Source organism: Dreissena polymorpha, chromosome 5 (genome assembly GCF_020536995.1).
Source record: "Dreissena polymorpha isolate Duluth1 chromosome 5, UMN_Dpol_1.0, whole genome shotgun sequence".
Taxonomy (NCBI): domain Eukaryota; kingdom Metazoa; phylum Mollusca; class Bivalvia; order Myida; family Dreissenidae; genus Dreissena; species Dreissena polymorpha.
Window position 1 is genome coordinate 65861469 of NC_068359.1, and position 18199 is coordinate 65879667.

The 18199-nt window shown below is 35.7% G+C and overlaps 2 protein-coding genes across 2 annotated transcripts in view; both read right to left on the bottom strand.

Annotated features, from left to right (window-relative positions):
* The window catches only part of LOC127832364 (tenascin-X-like), a 169982-nt gene that overhangs the window by 43092 nt on the left and 108691 nt on the right, over positions 1-18199 (bottom strand). The gene's annotated exons all lie outside the window — the stretch shown is intronic.
* On the bottom strand, positions 13394-13984 carry LOC127831290 (tigger transposable element-derived protein 6-like). The gene is made up of 2 exons (XM_052356265.1): positions 13746-13984; positions 13394-13688 (listed from the first exon to the last, which is right to left on the bottom strand). The coding sequence occupies exons 1-2, from the start codon at positions 13982-13984 to the stop codon at positions 13394-13396; spliced, it is 534 nt and encodes a 177-aa protein (XP_052212225.1).

The following is an 18199-nucleotide window of genomic DNA, read 5'->3' on the forward strand; positions in this document are numbered from 1 at the left end:
GGCGAAAAAAACATATTTGCTTTACTTAGTAATGCATTACTCCGAAAGAGACAATAAGACCATCTGCTATCGCTTTTATGTTACAAACACTCTATGGAACACACGAGGTACAACGTTATCCTTTCGACAATATTTTTAGGAGATAAAGATTGCAATCAGTTTCTTTTTGCTCATTCTTTCTCAGGATTTGATTCAAATTCAAGGAATTTCGTCATCATAAGAAAATCAACATTTCGAAAATAAGTAAAACTTTTCCCGATCATTCAGTCATATACTAGCTCTTCCCCCTTTCAAACAAGTCTCAAGAAGAGGTCACATGGCATATGTTGAGTGGCACAGTCAACATATTCTTTAGAATCACTTTTCCATAACATTTTCGCAAATGGGGATTTTTTTTGCAGATGATATGAATTGGACTGAATGGGGTGGAAAAGGACAGCGACCAATTAATTCAAACCATGACCCAACTCAATACTGCAACTGAAGAACTATTGAAAATCATCACTTGTCACTGTTCTGTATGATGGTAATACATTCGATGAAGCTGCACTACACTACACTGCTGTTTGTGGTCCTTGTCTCGATGAAGCTGCACTACACTACACTGCTGTTTGTGGTCCTTGTCTAATTGAAAACTGTGATACTATTAACAATATTCGAGAGTTCAGTACTGCGCAGGAGGATGACAACCCCAATCTAACGCTCTTAAACAACTTTTTAGGACAAAGTGAATGTGTATCGAGTGAAAATGGCCAGCCGAATAACCAACATAATATTTCATGATTATTCAACTGCTAAGTGATACCAACTTTTCTATCAATATATTGTTTTTCTCCCCACATTTGGCATTTGACGTCACAATCATCCTGTTTGAGTCAAACGTTATGTAATTGTGGTCCTTCGTATTGTGTTTTAGAACATTTTGACGTCTGATGGATTTCTGTGTAACATTTACACGATGTCTGATGATGTTTTCTTTGCCTCAGAAAACGTAGCATAATCACCAGGATCATCAAATGTGAGTGGCTAGTTACATAGTTATAGTCATAAATACATGTTTGCGGTCTTATTGGCAGCAATCCTAAAAAAACACCATTGTTGGGGGTCCGATTGCGGTAAACTTTGATCAATCTAAAAGTATCTTCTTCCCTACCATTTTCAGGCTAATTACCGTTTGAGTAACTGTGTTGAGAATGTCAATATGTAGAATTACCTGATTACGATTTTGCTGAAATGTACTGATATTTGCAAAGAAAACAAAATATTGGTTTAACCAGTACCCACACACAAGAATATTCTATGAGTGTCTAAATGAATGCTTCACTATCACTTAATGTCTCTTTAAAAAAAAACAGAATCAACCTCATGTAATAAATGTTAACTTGTATAGCTTAATTTTTTAAATAATTAATCTTTTGTTAAACAATTAGTGTTTGTTTTATTGCTACGTTGTAGCATTTGTTGGTCCCCGTGAATAAAGTGTCGCTAAAGTACGTGATCCAAACAGTTATATCATTACGATAAAGTATTAAGTCAAGCGTTTGAATAGTATAACCTAACTGATCATGTTTAAAGTAATACATTGTACAAATGTAAATAAGTGACAACGAGCACGGTACCTATTACTTATTTTAAACGAGTGGCCTTAAAATACACAATTGGCTTACTTACCGATTATAACTCAAACGAGGACTGATATAAGCAGGTTTAAACCATGATTTTTATATTTGAATAAATATTGAATAAATATTTGAATATACTTGAACTAGTTTAAATATCGTCAATCATCAACATGTAGAAACCCTATTCATATTGATTTTGGAATCAGAGCATTAACGCTATTAACTTGCCATGTATTATACGTATTATAACCTAAAATAATATACACATGCATGATCAAGTGATACATAGAACATGCTTGCTATGCATAGTATGTCTGCTAGTACAAAGAATGGAAGTAACCAGTGCAAGTTTGATGTGCATTGATCGTCTGCTGGTACTTATATGGGAGGTAACTAATGTAAGAAATGTGCTTGACATTAATATTTTGCTGTGTCTGAAACGGGAGACAACCTCTGTGATTCGAACTCGGGAGAAAATGTTTACATCATTAAGCTTGTTCAAGCAAGCTTAAACTGAATTTATTATTAATAGTACTGTATCCCCATGTACACGTTTAAGCGTCGTAACTGAAGAATCATCCAGTGCGTCAATGTGACACAGATGTCTGAATGTTTGAATTTGTGTCGTTTCCACGAATGTGTAACTAACATTATGTTATTTTGATTGATTGTGACGTTAATACGCGTAAATTATTGCGTTCCTTGGTATTTTTATATAGTTATGCTATATCAAGTTTTAATTCAAAATGACTATGTTAGGCGTAACCACTGGTCGGTTATGTCGTTCAACCAGCTAATTAAGTCGTTAATTCGAGTCGGTCACCGCGTCATCAGAACAAAATAAAACGTTGACACGAGCAAATTGTGTATAATCACTTTATAAAAGAAACTTGTTTGTTAATTGCAGAGTCGTTCCTGTCCATCTAGGGTCTGTAAGTATTTTAGAATTAACTGCCTTTACTGATAAACATATTTACTAAGTATTCCCGGCCTTGATGCCGGACACTTTGCGATAAGGCAATTGGAACCCCTCGATTTAACGACCAACAGCCAATAGTATAAACGATCAAAATACACAGTAAAACAAAGCCTCGTCTCTTGGGCTTGTATTTAAACAAACAACGTTTCCAGTAACAGCCCTTTACTCACGGTTATTTTCAACTCACATTTAAGTGCTTAGTTCGACTTATTATCCTATTGACTTACTGACGACTGGTCTACCGACGACTTACTGCGCCGAAGGTATAGGGTTTCTTCCCAGATCTAAATAAGACATGTCGACATTGTGGATCCTATTTGATTAATATTGAAAGTAACCATAACGTTTTCCGTTTGCAAGCGCAGCAATTGTGAATAAACCATGTGGACACTTTTTGTAAAGGGCCTCGGGTGTTTTAAACACTTAATAAAATGCATAAATTAATCTTAACCGCGTCTAAATTGCAACCTGTCCCGCGATTTATTGTGAATATAAAAGTCGATTTACATACATTAGTAATTTTAAGATTTGGAACATTTAGTAAAATATTATAGTTTATACTGTTCTAGGTTGTATTTTCTCATTTAACAACTGCATTTTTCTAGCTTTTTTGGCAATAAAACAAGTACGATTTCGTGAATGCTATGTTATCATTATAATTTATTATAAAAGTTATCAAAAATGTTTTATTAACAGTCCGTAGATTTATAATATTGTTTTTATTAAAAATAAATAATAAAACAAGGAAAGTGTCACCTGTAAAACATTAAATGTAGAAAATTGATACTGATCTACCTTTAATTGATAAGTTAAAATAAGTAAGACTTATTTTAATTGACAATGAATGAATAAATAAAACTAGGACATGTGTGCAGCATGCTTTAACTCCTGAATGCTTAAACCGTCATTTTATGATTGGGTGCAAAAATGTCAAACGTGTGCAATTGTGTTAGACCGTATTCAACCATACGCAACTGCGATAGACTTTATACAATTGTCGACAGTATACAACTTACGTCGTATGCAGCTATGTAAGGCGCTTTCTAACGAACGGCGTATACAGCTCTTTAAGACTGAATTCGAGATAAAAGGTGAAACTAATTGTGAGAATAAATCCGCATGTAGAAAGATTAAAAAATTCTCTGTTACATGTACTCGTTGGTATATTAAAGGTAGATACAGTCAAATGTACAAAGCTAAAAAAAATATCAGCTATGGAAAAAATACGCACAACGTACGGTACGAATATTATTTTGGTATATTACAACGAATGCTCTCGTCATTTTAAGTCCCCAACTTTTAATTCACAGTGGCGTATACATTTAATACCTGTTGGCTACTTATATCAATACATTACTTGATGAATAATGCAAATGCTTTCGTTCCAAAGCATGATTTTATGCGAATTTCAAAGATTCAATCAATCGTATGTAGATTTTAGCTTACAACATGAAGTGTTGCAAAAATGCACTAACATTTATTTAAACTTTATGCCATCGGGCTTTGATAATTGATTTAGTGAATGTATGTTTACGTTTTGTTTAAGTGCTGCAGTTGAGAACCAGCCTGTGCATTATAGTGAAAACCTTGTCAGTTGAGCCCCTCTTGTATGTAAGAGTGTAAACAATGTCAGTTGATGACCAACCTGTGTATTTTAGAATAGCCCTGTCATGTGAGGTTCAGCCTGTGTATTATAGTGTAAACCCTGTCAGATGAGGACCAGTCTGTGTATCATTGTTTAAACCCGGTGAGTTGGGGTCCAGCCTGTGTATTATTGTGTACATTATGTTAGTTGATGACCAGTGCGTGTATTATAGTGTTAACTGTTTCAGTTGAGGACAAGCCTGTGTATTATAGTATAAACCCTGTCGATTGAGGACCAGCCTGTGTATTATGTGTGAACTATGTCAGTTGAAGACCAGTCTGTGTATTATAGTGTAAACCATGTAAGTTGAGGACCAGTCTGTGTATAATAGTGTGCACTATGTCAGTTGAGGACCAGCCTGTGTATTATAGTTTAAACCATGTCAGTTGAGGGCCAGCCTGTGTATTATAGTGTGCACTATGTCAGTTAGTTTAAACCTATTTATTTTAGCTCGATTGCGTCGAAAGACTTAGGCTTATATAAACGCTCTCGAGTCCGTTTCCTGGGCCTAGAACCAGTACTTGATGTCTTTGGGGGAGATCTAAAGAACGCTCCCACGGTGGGGATCGATCCCGTGACCCCCCGGTCGCAAGGCGGACACCATATCCATTACACCACGGCACTATGTCAGTTGAGGACCAGCCTGTCTATTATAGTGTAAACCATGTCAGTTGAGTGCCAGACTGTGTATTATAGTGTAAACCATGTTCGTTGAGGACCAGCCTGTGTATTATAGTGTAAACCATGTCAGTTGAGGACCAGTCTGTGTATTATAGTGTAAACCATGTCAGTTGAGGGCCAGCCTGTGTATTATAGTGCAAACCATGTCAGTTGAGGACCAGCCTGTGTATTATAGTGTAAACCATGTCAGTTGAGGGCTAGCCTGTGTATTATAGTATAAACCCAGTCTGATGATAACCAGCCTGTGTATAATCGTGTAAACCCTGTCATTTAAGGACCAGTCGATGCATTATAAAGTGAACCTTGTGAGTTTTTATTGTGTAAACCCTGTCAGTTGAGGACCAGTCTGTGTATTTTTATGTAAACCCTCTCAGTTCAGGACCAGTTTTTGTGTATTTTAGTGAAAACCATGTCACTGGAAGACCAGACTGTGTATTATAGTGTTAACCCTGTCAGTTGATAACCAGCCTATGAACTATAGTGTAAACTCTGTCAGTTTGAGGACCAGCCTCTGTATTATAGTTTAAACTATGTAAGTTCATTATAAGACTGTGTATCATAGTGTAAACCATGTCAGTTGATCACCAACCTATATATTTTAGTGTAAACCATTTCAGTTGAGCACCAGCCTGTGTATTATAGTTTAAACCCTGTCGGTTGAGGACCAGCCTGTGTATTTTAGTGTAAACCCTGTCAATTGAGTACCAGCTTGTATATTTTAATGTAAACCCTGTCATTTGAGGACCAGACTGTGTATTATAGTGTAAACCCTGTCAGTTTGAGGACAAGACCGTGTAGTATAGTGTAAACCCTGTCAGTTTGAAGACCAGCCTATCTATTATAGTGTAAACCCTGTCAGTTTAAGACCAGCCTGTGTATTATAGTGTAAACCCTGTAATTTGAGGATCAACCTGTGATTTATAGTGTAAACCATGTCAGTCGATGACCAGCCTGTGTATTATGTGGTAAACCATGTCAGTTGAGGACCAGCCTGTGTATTATAGTGTTAACCATGTCAGTTGAGGGCTAGCCTGTGTATTATAGTGTAAACCATGTCAGTTGATTACCAGACTGTGTATTATGTGTAAACCATGTCAGTTTGAGGACCAGCCTGTGTATTATCTGTAAACCCTGTAAGTTTGAGGACCAACTTGTGTATTGTAGTGATAATCTTGTCAGTTGATAACCAGCCTGGGTATCATAGTGTAAACCATGCCAGTTGAGGACAAGCCTGTGTATTCAAGTGTAATATAAAGAAGTGAAACTCCAGCTACTGGAGCAATATTGCATTCCCATTATATACAACTATACAACTAGTTGTTCCTTTATTTAAGGCGAGTGAACAAAGAAGTTTATGTTGCGGGGCTTAGAACACCGGGAGCGCGAGCCTTGGTGAGTATTCCATTCACCCCATTGAGTTTTTTCGACATTTAACATAAATATATCTAATAAGCTAAACAATAATTTTAATTCATTCTTAAAAGCGCTTAAAATCTATATCTTACGAATGTACACATGCGTAGTGATATAGATTTTTATTTGTTATGGTACAAAAATAGTCCTAAAAACAAATCACACAAAAACTGTAAAACAAGAAAAAATATCACCATATGCCTAAATTCAATTTTACACAGCTTGCAAATTGTAACACATTACGACCGCGAAAAGAAGATTTTTCTTTGATATAATTCATTATATTTTCGAAAGAAAATAATAAAAATCCAATATTGCGGCGATTGCTCCTGACAAAATGATGTCGATGTCAACATACATGTACATGTAGATTTACACAAAGGGTCGTTCTAAACATAAATTATCAAAATAACTATACTCGCCTTCTTTTTTCATGGACGATGCAGATGTTGATGGCGTCTAGATCAAGCCTTCACATCCTGTAGTATATGACCCAAACACAAGATAATCCTTAATAATTATGTTAAGCTTTGAAACACATGTTGCAAACGGGTTATTCTTACCGAATAGACTTTCTTTAATGAAATAAAAAAAGGCAAAGCTAATTCGTCAAATAAAATACCCTTACGTTTACTTACATCCAAAAGCAAAACAAATTGAATAGACTACTGAACCAAAATACACACCCATCAGTATGTTCTACACACACAATTTCACATCCAAATAGGCACGCACATTCTGGAAATCAATAAAAACGAATAATCTAGATCTATATGTAGATATAAATCGTTCGTCACACCGGTTCCATCCGAGGTAAGTAGTCTATAGAATATGCATTGTAATAATAACATCCAGGATACATTAACACGAAAAAAAGCGCGTCTTCAATGTTTTATTCCCAGACATTGCATACTAGTTTCGTGTACACCAAAAGATGACATCACAAATTATTGGAAAATGACGCAATCAGTATGTCATTTTATGACGCCGTCAATCAGCTGATTCATTATATGAATTGCGAAAAATTATGTCCCTTGACTAGATCTAAAGGTATTAAAGCTCAAGTCAACTCTATAGATTTCTTATGAAAAATCATTCAGTGGTAGAATAAAAAGTAGTCCGTTTACGCGACAGGTTTATTCAACAAGGTGGGATAAAGGCTAGTTTATTTCATTGGGTGTTATACCGTCAATGTCGCTTTGAAAATGGGATAAAAGAATGAAGCTGGGGTCACAATCTTGGAACGGTTAATTCAAATTATTGGGGCTTAAACCGGTTTTTAGAGCGCTCAACCCAACACTTGGCCCAGCAATATTCATGATACATAAAAGTGTGAATAAAATTAAACCTCATGCAACTCAAATTAAATAATATTCAATTTAATTACCATTTAATTACTCAATAGTAAGAAAGAGAGCAGAACAATAGTGTTACAACTAAATAAATCCTGTTAGCTGAGGTCCAGCCTGTGTATTATAGTGTAAACTATGTAAGTTGAGGTCCAGCATTTGTGTTATAGTGTAAACCATGTAGGTTGAGAACAATCCTGTGTATTATATTGTAAACCCTGTCAGTTGAGGGCCAGCCTGTGTATTGTATTTTAAATCATTTCAGTTGATAACCAGAATGTGTATTATAGTGTTAGTACTGTCAGTTGATAACCAGCCTGGGTATAATGGAGTAAGCCCTGTCAAATGAGGATCAGCCTGTTTATTATATGGTAAACACTGTAAGTTGAGGACCAGCCAGTGTTTTATAGTAAAAACCATGTCAGTTATGGGCCAGCCTGTGTATTATAGTGTAAACCATGTCAGTTGATTACCAGACTGTGTATTATGTGTAAACCATGTCAGTTTGAGGACCAGCCTGTGTATTATCTGTAAACCCTGTCAGTTTGAGGACCAACCTGTGTATTGTAGTGATAATCTTGTCAGTTGATAACCAGCCTGGGTATCATAGTGTAAACCATGCCAGTTGAGGACATGCCTGTGTATTCAAGTGTAATATAAAGAAGTGAAACTTCCGCTACTGGAGCAATATTGCATTCCCATTATATACAACTATACAACTAGTTGTTCCTTTATTTTAGGCGAGTGAACAATTTCCTCAACAGTACAAAACAGCACAATACAAAAAAAAACATAAACACATATATACAGAATACTAGGTTAGCGTTGAATAGAGAGAAGTTTATATTGCGAGGCTTAGAACACCGGGAGCGCGAGCCTTGGTGAGTATTCCATTCACTCCATTGAGTTTTTTCGACATTTAACATAAAAATATCTAATAAGCTAAACAATAATTTTAATTTATTCTTAAAAGCGTCAGTTGATTACCAGACTGTGAATTATAGTGTTAAACCTGTCAGTTAAGGACCAGCCTGTGTATTATAGTGTTAACCCTGTTAACCCTGTCAGTTAAGGACCAGCCTGTGTATTATAGTGTAAACAATTTTAGTTGAGGACCATCCTGTGTATTATAGTGTAAACTACGTCAGTTGAGGACCAGCCTATGTAGTATAGTGTAAACCATGTCAGTTGAGGACTATCCTGTGTATTATTGTGTAAAAAATGTCAGTTGAGGGACAGCCAGAATAGTATAGTGTAAACCATGTCAGTTGAGTACAAGCCTGTGTATTAAAGTGTAAACCATATAAGTTGATGACCAGCCTGTGAATTTTAGTGTAAACTATTTCAAATAAGGACTAGCCTGTGTATTTTAGTGTAAACCATGTCAGTTGAGGGCCAGCTAGTTTTTACGTCATAAGACACCTTTTTTGATGAGCATCTTTTCTTTCGATTCCTATCTTTCATGTCAGTTCCTAGGAAGGAAGGCAATATGAACCCCTCGATTTAACCAGTTAGCGAACGCCCATGTCACTAAGGTACAAAGACAGTTGACATAATATTTCTTTTATTTGATTTGGTGCTTTTGCTATCTTGCCGGACTAAATTAGTCATGATCACGAGTAGTATATCTCGTTAAATTAAATAAGTCATTAACAAAACTAAGTGGTCTCGTTCAAACGACTTAAAAAGTGAAATTTGAATTATCATGATGCATGATGCACTCAAAATACATGACTGTATTGAAGTTCGAATTGAGGAAATTCGTCATAGAAACTTGTCAGATTGATCTTCCAATTCAATGATTGTATTGATGAAAGTCTTGAGACTTCAACTTGTGTGCGCATTTTTTGGTTACGCTTACATGTAACATTTGTTTTGTTTTTAATTATCAAGAGGTATGTTGTTTCGTATATCTTTATGCATACATAGAAACACTTCACCTTGTTGCTGGTCGCCTTTTTTGTAAAGCACTTAACGAAATTAATGTTGAATACTTGAACTCCTGTTAAGTTTTTTAAGTTTTCGCAACCCGCTGCTATATACTGCCATTTGTAAAAGGCTCCAAAACTTTTGCTGATATTTTTTATGAAATAAAACGTAATCTGTACATTGGCTTATGTGTCATAACTGGAAAAAATATAGGTTGGGTGCACGTTGGGTGTAAACAACCTAAAATGGTATTTTTCCGATGTTTTAGGAGATTTAAAACTGCGACAAAATTGAAATAGCCAAAGACTTGACCTTGCAAACAAAAGTTTTACCCGTGTTTCATTGACCAAATTATCCACACATGCAGTTAACGATGTACCGAAAAATTCATTAGAGAGAGTCGAAACGCCGGCAAATAGAGCGCGTTCACGTGACGTAACGTTAAGTGTCTAGATAAATTATGTCAATGTTGACAAGTTTGTATATATAAAAATAATGTGAGCATCCGGCTAGTATCCACAGATTAATACCTACTTAAATTAATTCACTCGTAAAAGCGTTAATAGTATTCACTATAGGCTGCATTTTTCTAACTATTTAGTCTTTACTTAAAGATTTGTTATGGCTCTTTCATCCGTTTGTTTGTGTGGAAGGGGCAAGGGGGGCAGAGTTACCAGGAAGAAACCTCACTGGTAGGGTATAGTCTTACGAGAAGCAAAAGTGTTAATAAAACCCAGTAAATGTTAACATAAACACATATCATTATACGAACCATTGTTTTACTTTTGCAATGATTTCAATTATAGCTGCCTACATGATTAAGTGCTAGTAAAACGCTCAATAATTTTATTATCATGAAGGGACTTAACGTGTTTATTTTATATTTGTCCGAAAAGCCTGCCACTTTGTTTAACCAGCTAAGTCCGTACTGGCACCTTCAGTGAACAAGAGTCGAGTACTGCTTCTTCATCCCTTTCCCTGACAGAATGCCTATAGAAGAGATTGGACGTAAGAATGGGATATAAAGATACAGCAGCTTCCGCAGCGATGCTGGAACTCCGATGCTAAATATTACTTACAAAGGAAGTGTAGCCTGAGAAGGCACATCATAACAAACTGGTGTTAATATGAACTTACTTGTACAGTTAATGAAGGATGAATTGAAGAGGATTCTTTGTGAACATGCTGCCCTCAGTGTATATATATATATATATATATATATATATATATATATATATATATATATATATATATATATATATATATATATAAATATATATATATATATATATATATATATATATATATATATATATATATATATATATATATATATTTATTTATTTATTTATGTATTTATTTATTTATTTATATATATATGTATATAGGAAACCAAGAAAAAAACTTACCATTCTTCACAGAACATGACATAAATGTAAAAATATTACAATTAAACTTATCTTTCGTTTCTACTTCCAACAAAAATCAACAAAAGAGTACTTATTGCGTTTTCTATGTTTTGCCACAGTGGAGAGGGGCTTTTATAAATCAAGACAACTAAAAGCTATTACAGACTGATGGGAATTCGATCTTTCGAATGATTTCTAATCTGCGGATACAATTCTCACTTATTGGTTTAGACAACTACGCATGGCTCTAGGGTGGAGTACCCTCACCCTTCCCTCCAAAAAAACATATATCATAAAAATCAAAATATCTAAAAGCATAAAGAAGCTTGAAGTGTTAAGTCCTGCTGTTTTAATTGTATCCATTTCACCATACAAGACACATCAATAATCAAGTGTAACAATATAATTTAATCAGGAGAGCAAACTAAAAAAACAAGCTGCCTTTTGTATGTATCATTTTAACATAATCAGCATTCAGCAGCCTATTAATCTATGACGACAACCAAGTGTTAGCATATTGTTGACATCACGGTTTTCAGCGTTTAAGTTAAGTGTTAATTAAATGTTTATAATACCAATAACCATGCAGTCTTTTAAAGAAATTCTTTATATAGGGAGAATTCAAAAAACTAGTATTTAATAGAACAGTGTATACCATAATATGCATAGCATTCCAATTGGTTTCAGAATATCTCCCTTTCATTAAAAAGGTTACGTGAATCATTAATTAAAAAAAATTATTTTGTTCAACCCATTTGAATACTGTTTATTGTTTACACACATGTTAAGAGACTCAAGTATTTCCATTTTAATAATTGCTTTTCAGAAGAATAAAATTATCGATCATATCATCTACGTTTATGTTGGCAGGCGCGTGACTGCAACATACATCTTACTAGGGTTCAACGTTTAAAGTTTGGACATGAATTGCCACAATTCTTAGGTAAACAAATCGTACGGATGACAGGCAACACAGGACGGGAGAGCATTTAAGTCAACATGAAAATCGCCACACTCTATACCTGTAAGTTCTTGGTCAATATTTACAAAACCAGGTTCACTTTAGATTTAAAAATATATTTCAGTCGTATAAACCAATAGCATCTAGTAACACAACTATATCTCTTGACACTGTTTCTATAGTTTCATTGTTTCTAACATTTCAGCTAAACATGACAAAGGACTTGATAATGCACATGCAGGTTGGAAGTCTAGCTAACACATTTTGCTGCGAATGTAGCGTATGACAACGACAGTTGTTTTCAAACAGATTTTAAGTAACTCGTATCAACATATTCAAAAGATTGTTTAAAGATTTATTTAAATATGCAATGGTAAACAGCAACTCACTAAATAAAAGTGAATCTTTTAAAATCAAATACGTACATTTTAAAATACGTCTTTAATAACTTGATGTTAAGTCTTAAAAACATTTGATACAGACGTCTCAACGCACTGACTCGTAGAAATACTATATTTAAAACTCCCCTAAAAACATATAAAAACATGTTTCGGTTGCCCATGCCTCCATCAAATGTAAATCCATTTTTAAGAACATTTAAAACTACAATCTCCTAATAACGTTAAAAAGTAAAATCTTTAAGTGTTTTAAGGTTCAAAATTACAGTAGATCATACATACAGTAGACTCTCTGTGAACCGGACGGTCTGGAGACCGACCTGATCATCCGGTTTTCAGAGAGTTTCGGTTTACCAAGAGAAGGCATATTGCCGAAAAATACATTGTATGCATTGTGTTCAAAATCATATAAGAATACAACAAACCATATACATTTACATGTACCATGTAATAACAATACTAATGTAATGTTTATGTTTAAAGTATTCTTCAAAAAATGAGTTTTTATTCGATTAAAAGCAAACAAAATTCAATACCGACTTATTTTGATTAATCCCAAAGTGAGCGTGGTGCTTTATACATGCACGTAAATGTACATGCGTTCGTGACATTTGTCATATAGGCGAATGAGTCGTGATCGAGTTGGCTATAAATAGCTCTGAATTAATTAAGTTTTATTTGCTACAAATAGCAAGCGCAAAACGTCAAGGACAATTATGACGAATACCGACACAAATACGATTGTTATGGACACACGATTTATTATTCAAGACATAACACATTTCACAAAACATACACACAAACAAAAAAACAGCGTCATATTTTAAAGACATTCATAATATCAGCAAGTCGTGTCAAAACCTTCACATGCACGAAGTTCACAATTTCTTGAAAAAGTCCAAGATCACTCTCTGCTTCAGTGCACATTTCTGTTTCACGATCTTAATCTCTAAACTGTTGATGAGGGTGTCTGCAGTTGCCAGGAAGTCGCCATCCGTCTTATGTCCTTACCGCTGCAGACGGAGAGCAAAGTCGCGGATCTCTCTGAGAGTCACTGGAGGCACTTCCGGCGTTTCCCTTTGAGTCTGGTCCACATCGTCGGCGGCGTCGGCGGCGTCCTCTCTATAGCAGTTAACGATGTCTGCTTTCCACTCGGAGTCATGAGTCTCGACGTCTGTGTCAGGTAATGTGAGCTCATCCAACTGGAATCGGAAAAGCAGGACGTGGTCCGCGAGAGGGATGTCGTCGTCGGGGTACTCGTCGTCGCTAGTAACCGTGGTCTCCGCTGTGAATCCGCAGGCTCTGAAACACTTCTGGATCGTTGAAGCTTGTGTTGCCTGACACTCCTTAACTGTCTACTTGATTGCGTGCAGACTGGCAGAGTCGTCAGTCTCCTCCATTGTGGCCAGCAGAGCTCGCAGCATGAACCTACTGTAGACAGCCTTGAACGCTCGAATAACTCCCTGGTCCAGCGGCTGCAGCTGGGACGTAGTGTTGGCCGGAAGAAAGCTCAACTGGACGTGGCTCAGGTCCATGTCGGCGGTGTGGGACGCAGCGTTGTCCAGGAATAACAGGATCTTGCGTGCTTTCCTCCGCATCTCTGAATTCCCGTCCCGGAGCAGATAACACAGCTGACGTCATCCATGCACGCTTATTATTGACGTTAGTTTAACCGAGACGCTCTCGTCGCACGTTCTTCAAGCAGCGGGGATAACCAAGTAGATCGAATATATTCGAAAACATCTTCCAATGAATCTGACGTGTATTTGTACAAATACATCAAGGTATTCTTCACTCTGTATTGTATGCAGTCCTCTGACAACTGCATGTTTCTATCACCGGTTTTATAGCTAGAAACCGTTACACATACGTAGTATAAACTATGTACTTTCTAGTGCCTCTTAATGTAGATATTTATCATTTAGACAATTATGAATACTGTTGGAACATTACAACTCCATTTTTATTTCTGCATTCGCTTTATAATCAATCATTCGTCCATGCGCCCCATTCTGTTGTTTATGTGTGTCATGGACATGTACCATTAGCTTTGTTTATTTATTATTCTTCTATTTCGCCTGTGTTTGCCTACGTGAATTGGACTACGTTGCTCGCTCGATTATCTTTTTGATACATGTACTGCATTATTTTATTACATGGAACCAATAATACATTTGACTTTAAAGCGCAAAATTTTATACTGGGAGCCAACTATGGCAGGTGTAAGATGATTTCCGACGTGTAGGGTACTTTTGTCGAACTAATAATACTGGCATCCAAGCTTGTTTTGCTGATAGTGTGTTCGGCAAAGAGATGTATTTGTTCAGAATAGTTAATACTAACGAAAATGATTTATTGGTAAATTGCAATTCATATGAACACTTTGACATACGACCACGTATTTGTGCTCTATACTCTCGTGTGTTTATATGCGTATATGCGTGTTTTTATATCTGGGTGCGCGGTGGTTCTGTTGTGTACGGTCATGCGGATGCATGCTTATAACGATTGTGCCAAAATATATTCCGTTGGTCGGGGTAATCGGAAAAAGCTCTAACCATCAAATGTGTGAGCAAAAACTAAAAGCACATGCACCGAGTGACGTTGAATCAAGTCCGCCTATGTTAGACGCAAATGTCCCGACACTGTGATCAAATACTGGTAGGTGTTAAACCATCTGAAAACTAATACTTGTTTACATCTGAAATTAAAAACGTTTGCACTGATTACCAAATGGCGAGAAAAGGTATATTATATTGAACAACGAATATTTTTTCAGCTGGTACATCGATTTTAAACAATACAAATATGCCAATCCTCTGTAACAGTACCTGAAATAATACTACACTCAGTTACTTATATGAGCATCACAACTGCTAGGATAACATACATTTGTGACGACATTTTGAACTATGATATGTTTTATTATTTTTAAGCGGGTTATTCAGCATATCTGAGTTATTTCAGCATAACTTCAAATTTCGCACTTTATAAGGGTTATAAATACGTGTACACCCTGACAGGTGTCACTTTAAGCAAATGGTTCAAACTGTTCAAAAGATGTAAAATAAAAGAGTTATATAAGTGAAGGACATTAATATATATGGATACAGTTCCGGGTTCACCAATTGCGACCTCCAGAAGGTCCAAAAGCTTTTATCAATTTGATCGTATGTACCGACCAAATATTTTACAAGCTCTGGAAGGATTACTGTGAGATTCCAAAAGCTCTACTATCAATCAATCAATTGACCCATTAATTGATAAATCAACCTTCACGATCTAACTCAAATCGCAGAGAAGATGCATGACTAGCCTATGCCATAATAGATGCCGTTACAGTTAGTGCAACCGTCATAACTTATGAAGTCAACACGTCATTTTAATTGTTCATAAAGCTTAACTGTGACACCTTAACAAAAGATCCATTGAGGATTCAATTTGATCAGCTGTGTTAATAATTAACCTACTTTTTGACTGATAGACAAAGGCGAATGTACGTACGTTATGACAGGAAAAGTATTAAGCATGCATCCATTGGCCAGTGCACACATAACGATTCCTGACGTTTGATTTAATAGTTAATACATGACTTGAAGTTAAATCATCCCCATAGCATAATTTAAGACTTCAATTCTATCAACATAATAATTAAGGACATATCACTTTCTGAAATGATTGAAAATGCTTTAAAAATGGATACCAATTTTTCTGCTACCTTTATACCTGTGATTTAAAATTAGTTATATATCAGTGACCACTGGAGTTTACAATATTAAACTGCATACTAAAATTGAATATGTCCATTAATTCTTCGACATGTGAAACAATAGCTAATTCGCTGGGCGTCCAAACACAAATAGGAGACCAATTGGACACAAACTTTTTGTTCACATGTAAAAATGAATATCTGAAGAACAAAGTCTTAGAGGATTGTAATGTAATTTACCCCCTTGAGAAGAACAGCCCCTAATTAACACGTATCACACTAATGACGTTCGGTATCGCCATTTTTTTCATTCATAACAAAATGTAAACAAACCAGCATGTCTCGAAATGTATGTCATTCGGGTCACTTCCGACGATGGTAACAACAGTCAATAGCAAGTGTTATCTACAAATTGGTGTTGCTGTGTTAACCTATTGTTGATCAAGGTAAGTTACTCATTGAAATACTTTTATTAACTAATATAAACATTTTTCTACCAACCGTTTAATTCTTATGTGTTTCGATGTTTCGATATACATAAGGTAAGTTTCACCGTGTATCATAACGTTAAATTATGTGAATGAAAATTGAGAAAAGCATGGTGAATCAAACGTGTCACAGTGTGTAGCGTATTCGACTAAAAGTTTGTTTAGTGCTTTAAACTTCATTTTTTGTGTACTCTTGTGTGTTACAATTGTTTTAATTATGGCTGTAATGAAGAAAGACAAGTATGGAAGAAATAGAAGGTTGTTTGGACAAGCTGTTGGCCGCAACAGTCAAAAGAATAAGAGAAAACAGTCAGCTTTATTTCGCCACATGAAAGAAAAATACAAAACTGGTGTTGATAAACATGTAAGTCCATATCAAATAGTGTCAATTACAAATAATTGTGGAACAAAGTTGGTAGTGCGTCGCATAAGATGCAATTCTGCGGGGAGCAGCAGGCTACTAAAGAGTGTTAAGAATAAATTAAAATTTAGAATGAATAAATACAAGAAAGAATTGACAGGTAATCGTGTGATTAATTTAGATTGTTTGCAAGAACATATATCTAGCATTACAGCGCATGTATGTTTGTGTCCCAAAGCAATTATTATTGCAACAAAAAATAAAAGCCCCATGACTCTTAAATATGAAAAATGCAAGAGTGGACTTTTTAGCATTTTGATGGCCATATGTGCTGGATGTAATAAAGAGTTCAAACTGGAAACAAGTAAAAGACAGGGTAATGGACTTTTCGACGTTAATGTTAGAGCTGTTTGGGGAACTATGGCAAGTGGAGGAGGTGCAACTGACCTGCAAGAACAACTAAGCACTTTAAATATACCTCCTTTAACATCAAATATATTTTCTACCTTGGAACACACTATTGGTGAATGGTGGTCAAAGTCCATTAAAGATGAAATGTTGAAGGCTGATTCAGAAGAGAGGCGTAAAGCTATTGAAAAGGGGCATTTTCATGAAGGAATCCCCTATATTACTGTCATTTGTGATGGTGGCTGGTCCATAAGGACACAGAAACACACATACAACGCATCAGGTGGTGTAGCTGTTATTTTCGGGGCAGAAACAAAGAAACTAGTGTACATTGGTGTCAGAAATAAGTATTGCATATTGTGCTCTAGGGCAAAAAAAACACGAATTCTGAAGTTAAACCACATCAATGTTTTAAAAACTGGCATGAAAGTTCCCATGCAATGGAAACAGATATTATAGTTCAGGGCTTCCTTGAAGCAGAATCTACACATGGACTGAGATACATTTACTTGATAGGGGATGGAGACAGTTCTGTGTATCCCCAACTTCGAGAACAAATTCCTGTATTGGGTAAAAGTATAAAAAAAACTGGAATGTGCAAACCACACGTGCAAATGCTTAAGAGCAAACCTAAAAAATCTTGTGGCTGAAAAACCTCACCTAAAAGGAAAAGGAAAACTAACAAACCTGAATCGGGTAAGGCTCACAACCGCTGTGAGATGCGCTGTAAAAATGAGATCTTCCGAAAATGATTCTAAACAATTGAAAAAAGACATTATAAACTCTATATATCACATTTTAGGCTTTCATGATAAATGTAGTAATTTCTGCACCAAGAAAAATGAAA

What these genes read in the sequence shown, in the direction of transcription:
- LOC127831290 (XM_052356265.1), bottom strand. Translation starts at nt 13,984, where the DNA reads ATGCGGAGGAAAGCACGCAAGATCCTGTTATTCCTGGACAACGCTGCG. An exon ending in GCCAGTCTGCACGCAATCAA is followed by an intron (nt 13,689 to 13,745) that starts GTAGACAGTTAA and finishes GAAGTGTTTCAG; the next exon opens with AGCCTGCGGATTCACAGCGG.